The sequence below is a fragment of the Notothenia coriiceps genome, unplaced genomic scaffold (assembly GCF_000735185.1).
Source record: "Notothenia coriiceps isolate Sejong01 unplaced genomic scaffold, NC01 NC01_scaffold00015636, whole genome shotgun sequence".
Taxonomy (NCBI): Eukaryota; Metazoa; Chordata; class Actinopteri; order Perciformes; family Nototheniidae; genus Notothenia; species Notothenia coriiceps.
The window spans coordinates 7,218-14,743 of NW_011348337.1; the positions used below are offsets into that span (position 1 = coordinate 7,218).

Consider the following 7,526-nt stretch of genomic DNA (forward strand, 5'->3'; position numbering starts at 1 on the left):
CCAGTCATCTCTCTCCTCTTCTCTCCTCTCCTCTCCTCCTCTCCTCCGCTCCTCTCCTCTCCTCCTCTCTCCCCCTCTCCCCTCCTTAGATTTAGAAAATTAGATGATGTTGTTTATGTTTTCCTAATCAGTCAACGCTCCTTAGTGGAGATCAGCTCGAGGCCAGGTGTGTGTGTGTGTGTGTGTGTGTGTGTGTGTGTGTGTGTGTGTGTGTGTGTGTGTGTGTGTGTGTGTGTGTGTGTGTGTGTGTGTGTGTGTGTGTGTGTGTGTGTGTGTGTGTGTGTGTGTTTGTGTGTGTCTGCACCTTTGTTCATAAAACTGTTATTTGGGAGTAGGTGGGGCTTTCTTTGGATGATTTTCCCGCCTCTCCGCCCCATACAGAGGACTCCAGGATGTACCCTTTAAAATAAATGACAAACTGTTATCGTTGTCAAGAGGTTAATAGTAATTGGTAATAGTGTTGTGATGCCTGACGTGCAGAAGCTTCCCTGTAAGGCACATGTGTCAAACCCAAGGCCCGGGGGCCAAATCAGGCCCTTGGTGGATTTAATTTCGGCCCGCAGGATCATTTCTAATTCCTATTAGATCTGGCCCTCAGGTATATTGCATGCACACCTTCACTCTATCCTGAGGGTCTCCTCCGCTCAGAGCCTGAGCCCAAACATTGATGACCTTGCACCCAAGATGAGATGCCAAGTATCTGAGCTAGCATCACAGAGCAGCACACTGAGTTTAATGGATGTTTCCTTCTGCACTTTCTCTCACGACAACAGGGCATGTTTGGTTTTCTCTTTGAGGGAAATAGTTTTGTTGAAGCTGTTGTTGGCCTGTGGAAAAATGTAATCATATAAGAAATGACTCTGGAAAAGCTGCAGATAGAGCCATAAGAAATGAATGCAACTGATTATTTAATGTTTAATGTTGTTTTTATAGGCAATCATTTAAGTTTTGTTAGTTCCAGATTTAATATGTGCAATAAGTTCATTTCAATACGTTCTGCAATAAACATTGAACCAGTCTGGCCCTCGACTAGTACCCATTTTTTTATTTTGGCCCACTGTGTATTTGAGTTTGACCCCCCTGGTCTAGATAAAGGGGTAATTCATGATTTTATAAAACTAATGTATAAAGATCATGATCCTTAATATGCAAAACATGTTCAACAAACTTTTATCCAATGTTTTATTGTTTATTTCGAATCTTGTGTTGGTCAATTTAGTGCCCCTAAATATAATGTGTTTATTTTAAATAAATTGCAAGGTGTCAAGATGACTTCTATTCAAGCCAACCCCTAATCCCTCCTTAACATTATTATATAGCATCTTTATGTTTGTTGTTGTTTGTTGTTGTTAAGATAAAGGGGAGAATCTTCTCTCTGTGTGGAGAAAACGGCATTTAAAAAAGATCTGCTTGCCTTGCCTCTCTTGGCTTTTTTTAAACAAAATTAAAGCTCAGACATTATTGATAAACTGTGAGTCATAGTTTCCTGTTGCCTAATGTGGGGGGAAGTCATTCTGTCCTTTTTTTTGTAAATGTGAGGTTTAAATGTATTCAAATGCGAACGACTTATGAGGTTATGTAACACTCCTATTTCTGTACATGTTTCAGGACAAGCAATGCAAAGCAAATAGGCTAAAACAAAAAGGTTGATTTGATTTAATTTGAAGAGACTTAAACCTTTAAAGTGTGAAAGCATAAAATCTGCCACCAGAGGACAGTATAATCAAATTTCAGTCGGATGTAACTGAAATTGAAACACACAAGTGCACTTTGAACACTTCCCCTTTTAAATTCTCCACATTAAATTAAAACAATAACCCTTTTTAATGTTTTCCATTTATTTATTCTAAATCAAGGTAAAGAAGACACACATTTACAAAATATATAATGCATTTATTTGAAGTCTACTGCAGTGCGAGTGTTCAAACGTGCGTTTCGGAGCATAAATATGTATGTATACAAGCACGATGTACAAGGGAGTTTTTATGGTTCTATATAGAAGCTCATAGGGGACTTTATTCAAAATGAAAAAGGAAAATGAAATTCTATAAATAAATATATAAATTCTAAAAAAGCATTATATGGTGGCTATTTTAGTGATTAGGAAAATGAAAATCCAATTTGCATTTTCATTTTCACAAAGTCATATGGGTGTTTCATGGCTGTATTTAAACTCAAATGGAAAGAAACTATTTAAAATATCTTCTTTTCTTTTAAACCTAACTTACTGTACAGTGAATTATTTTCAAATTACATAAAAAAAGAAAATCCAATAAAAAAAAAAGTGATTTAATTTTTCAGGTTTAATAAAAATTATAATAATAATAATAAATTAAATGTATATAACGCCTTTCAGGGGACCCAAGTTCACTTAACAGAAAAACCAGAGTAAAACAAACAACAGTCAGACAAACAGTCTGAAACAGTCTAAAAGCATAATTTGAATAAAGTCCCCTACGGGCTTCCATAGGGCTCAGATACACATGTCTATTGTCGTGTACAGACAGTTGTTGTGTATCTGTGTGTGTGTTATTTTGTGTATTTCTGTGTGTGTCTACAGCAGGTCCTGCTCCACCCACACGGTCTTCTTCTGCTCCTCCAGGATGCGCTCCTTGATGACCCTGATGAGGTCGTCGGGTCCCGCCCAGGCCTCCGGCTCCACGCTGCCGTACAGACACGGGACGCCCTCCAGCTCCTTCACTTTGGCCCGACACGACTTCACGAACCCTTCCTCCGACTCCACGCGCAGAGGCAACTTCCTGTGTGGACAGGAAACAGGAAGGAAGCAGCGCTGCGGTGTGAGCGGTTGGTAATGTTTGGAGCACATGATCTCTGTACAACACTGGTTTTTACTTAAGAAAACGTGACATCAGCGCAGTGTAAAAACATTCGGTTGCAAGTCCTACATTTGAAATTCTACTTAAGTAAAAGAACACAAGTATCGAAAGCTAATTATGCAACTAAAAAGTACTAAATGTACTCTTTCAGATGCTCAATGAAGTCTTCAAGGGGATGAAGTGGGATTTGCATATGCACTAAAGATAATCATGTGTACACACAGACTCCACTGGTTCGCTTGCTTTGTTGCGAGGCAGTTTACTATATTTGACCTTATCATTCTTACTAATAAATGATGCCTTCAAGGAAATCCATGCAAAACTTAATCAATAAAAAACTAAGTAAGTTATAAGCAACCAGACTGACCACTGATCATATGATGAGTTGTGATGATTGATCATGTTTTGTGTTTGAAATCAAAGTATCTACAGCAGATACATATATATATATATGTATATATAAATATTAATATTTCCCTCTGACTTTACTTAAAAGTACAATAATTCCCTACTGGTTTTGCAGTTTAACATCATTTCTTAGTTTAAGAGCTGAACAAAGAGGACCTTTTCCTCCTTGGAGGTGAAGTGTCATGAAAGAAGTGACGTGCTGGCCTTTGGAAAAAGGATGTGGTTTGGACTTGTGGGTAAATATGTGACAAAGACTGAGGTTTGTCGCGCTTACCGTAACTTCTTGACATTTTTATCACAGATCTTGACGTAGATGATGATCGGGTAGATTTCTCTTCGCAGGAGATCTTTGACGCAGCTCAGCTCCGCCTCCAGCAGGCAGTGTTTCCCCTGGTGGGAGAAAATTTTTTTTTTTATCACTTCGCTCTATTCCCAAGAGCCAATCATAGCGCTCTGCCAAACCTTTTAAATCTGCTCTGCCCTCTGACAGCTGTCATTTCAGGTGACTCTACGCAACCCTCCTCCACCCCTTTTCACCTCCCGTCCCTCTGAATCCAGGGTCAAGCTAAGCCCCTCCCCTTCAGACCGACCCAACCATCCATTCACCACCACCAGGGTCAAGCTAAGCCACTCCCCTTCAGACCGACCCCAACCATCCATTCACCACCACCAGGGTCAAGCTAAGCCCCTCCCCTTCAGACCGACCCAACCATCCATTCACCACCACCAGGGACAAGCTAAGCCCCTCCCCTTCAGACCGACCCAACCATCCATTCACCACCACCAGGGACAAGCTAAGCCCCTCCCCTTCAGACCGACCCAACCATCCATTCACCACCACCAGGGACAAGCTAAGCCCCTCCCCTTCAGACCGACCCAACTATCCATTCACCACCACCAGTGTCTAGACCCCGGGGGGTTTCATCGGATCGGTATTCTTACATCAAAACCGTCTCTCCTGATTGAAATGAGACATGTGTGTGGCATGATTGAAAATATAGATAAACACAGATTTAGAAAGTAAATAGTGGTATTATAACAACGAGAAAGTCCCCTTTGACAGCCTACTTAAATATATTTTCTTTAATTGGTAACTGTATAGCACGCTAAGGAGGCTTTTGTAAAAAACGTAGGAATGTGTGCTCATTCAAAGTCAGTGTGATGAAGGGCTGAAAGACAGTTCATATTTATTGTATAATAATGCATGTGTTTGTTTCCCTGGCAGAAAAAGAAAATAAATAACATCAAAAAAGGAAAAACATCAGCATTGGAAAAAGTGCTAATCTAAACATTGGCTGTTCTTGCTAGGCATTGGATTAGCTGGTGTGATGTCAACATCTCAAAATGGCAGCTCCTCTACCTGTTATCTTTTTTCAGTGGGAGGAAGACGAGACATGACGTACAGTCTATGGTGTTCACACAAACACAAACACACACACATTTGTCTCAAACAGCCTACCTTAGATGCGACAGCCTCTATGTTTTCTCGGGTGATGCATTCAAACGTGGCTTGTTTCTCTTTGTAGTGAATGAAGGGCTCCACGTTCTGTTTCAGATGAAACTCTTCTTTCGACAGGGTGTCTAAACAAAAGAAGTGTCATGGTTTTGAGTATGCCTTCTTTTACTTAAAGAGGACACATTCTGCTCATTTTCAGGTTCATATCAGTACTTAGTGTCTCTACTGTGACATGTCTCCATGCTTTAATGCTCAGAAAGCTCTTTATTTGTCTCATACTGTTTTTTTGGCTGCAGATCTTTTCACCCTCTGTCTGAAAACCCAGGTGGCGAGACAAACGGATTTTTGTATCATACAATAGATGTATTCATTGTCCCGTAAGGCGAATTTGTTGCGTGAGCGCCTCCTGCGTTGATCATGTAATATACAAAAATAGTAGACATTAAGGAGACATGAATATCATGACAATCTCGCCCGTTTGAAACAAACACCAATACACAGCACGCACCATACTGAAATGGCGACCTAACTTGCACAACCTCTTCATTGGCCAAACATTTAAAAGTACATTTCATTACTTTGATACATTTCATTTCATGTGAGATGTTAAGAAGCTTAATCGACCATTCCTTGTTTGACTTGGTACAAATTGGGCGATTGATTTGTGCACCTTTTGTTTGAGTCGTACTTGGTTGTTTTCTGTCCTTGCTGCTGTGACAAGAAGGTAATAGAATTATGGAAAGGTTATAATTAAACCTTTTAAAGTAGAACTGTTAAATGTATTCTAATAGCTCAAACCCATTTAATTAGCAGAAGAACAGAAACGGCTGAGGTTTTGAGGGAATTCTCAACTAAACTAAGGACATGACAGTCCAATTGGTCCCTTCGTTGATGGTGACCCAGCATTTAGTCCGACCCACCTGTGTTACTCTCTGTATCGCTAAATAAAGATAATGAGCCTATAAACCACCAAGCGTGTTGATGTCATACATTAGTCAATCACTAGTTATCAACTGGGCCATCTTTCTTCCTGCTCTCTGGTTTCACTTATTAACATTAACACAGTGCAGCCACAATACTTGACACAAATCCGACCTTTTACTCCTTTATCCACTATCTGCCCGATCTTTGACTCACAATAGTTGGACACATTGGGAATACACCACCAGACGGAAACTCCCTTCGTGAAGACTTTGAGAGCGACCATGCTTTCACAGTAAATGTCCCTCTCCCCCCTCTTCCCCCCTTGCCCACACAGCACCTATAACTCCCCACAGATACTCAATCCAGCACCAGAACTTTTGCGCTGCTATGGACAATCTTGCACTAATGTACATTCCAAGAGTGTATTTTGTATATATTGATTGTTGTGTTTTTATTTAATAATGTGCATGTGTGTATAGAATGTCTCAGTTGATTTGTGTATAGATACACAACTATTACTACTACACATTTGTCTTTTGGTATTGGGGATTGTGGGGAAACCGGTATTTCGATCTCTCCGTCTGTACACACAAACTGAAAGCATTGACAATAAAGTTTGACTTTTTGACCTTTGAAATGTGCGTGGTTTATTCCCATCACACACTGAGCCTGGTCTGCAGATATTATACGTATAGTTTCTTTCTCCTTTCTACTCTGTTCTTGTATCCACTATCTCCGCCATCTTTGACTCACAATAGTTGCGACACATTGGAATCACACGCAACCAGACGGAAACCTTCCGTTACTGAAGACAGCGTGAGATGACAGTCGTTCTGACAGTACATGTTGCCTGTTTGTTCCCATCTTACACTGACCTGTTTGCAGGTATGATAGTCCATGGCTTCCCCACTGTTGAGTATTTTCTGGATGATGGTTTTTGCCAGAGCGGTGCGCGCAGCGCACACACGAGGACGGCCCTCCTCCTCTGGGTCCCGCTGGGGGGTGACGGGGCTGTAGGGGATCAGGGGTTCCGCTACCCCCGGCTCAGCTCCGCTGTCTGGGCTGCAGCGTCTGTTAAGACACACACACACACACACCACACACACACACACACAACACACACACACACACACACACACACACACACACACAGCACACACACACCACACCAGCCAACACCCACAACACACACACAAGCACACACCCAGCACCACACACACCAGGCACACACACCACACACCACACACGCACACACCACCCACACACCACAACCCCCGGACACCACAAACACACAAAACAAACACCAAAATAAGACTCAAAGATTCAGGGCTTTATTTTCATTTGTGAGCATAGCTACGTGGCGGTCTCAATTGTCCGTATCGTTTGAGTCGCCGAGAGGCTTAGCTTTGTGCGCCATAAGGCTTGCGCGCGTGACCGGCCGTTTCAAACAGGAAAGTCCAGTACTGAAGGCACATATAGTTTCACGATATTTAATTAACAAACATGCAAAAAACCCAGTAACCTATAGGGACCAAACGGTCCAACCAGAAAAAATGAACAGCCAAGCCTGACCCTCTTTGTCCATCCGCACATCGACAGTGCAAAATGGCTGACCTACAAGTATGACCATAAACACAACACATGTGACAATTAACGGAGTGGGGACACTCAACAACATACAACGTAGACATACAAATAATATCAAATACTACATAATACAAATATAAGCAGGGCTAGGTAACAAATATTTGCATCCTACTGCTAAGCCAGTGTAGATTAAAGTGCATTTATCTTAATTGTAGACTGTTTGCCCCCTTAACAGAATCAGCTTTTCAGTAAACCCCGTACAAATGTGACACTCCAAGGAACCACCGAATAACTTATCTTACAGAAAGTTAGCC

At 41.4% G+C, this 7,526-nt stretch overlaps 1 protein-coding gene across 1 annotated transcript in view; it reads right to left on the bottom strand.

Annotated features, from left to right (window-relative positions):
* Positions 1-2,270: 2,270 nt before the first annotated feature.
* Positions 2,271-7,526, bottom strand: part of LOC104949062 (caspase recruitment domain-containing protein 11-like) — a gene marked incomplete at its 5' end in the record, with an annotated part of 8,393 nt that continues 3,137 nt past the window's right edge. The window contains 4 exons of the mRNA XM_010775343.1: positions 2,271-2,759; positions 3,520-3,635; positions 4,705-4,826; positions 6,501-6,658. Coding sequence (XP_010773645.1) covers positions 2,555-2,759; positions 3,520-3,635; positions 4,705-4,826; positions 6,501-6,658 — 601 coding nt within the window. The remainder of the gene's footprint in view (positions 2,760-3,519; positions 3,636-4,704; positions 4,827-6,500; positions 6,659-7,526) is intronic.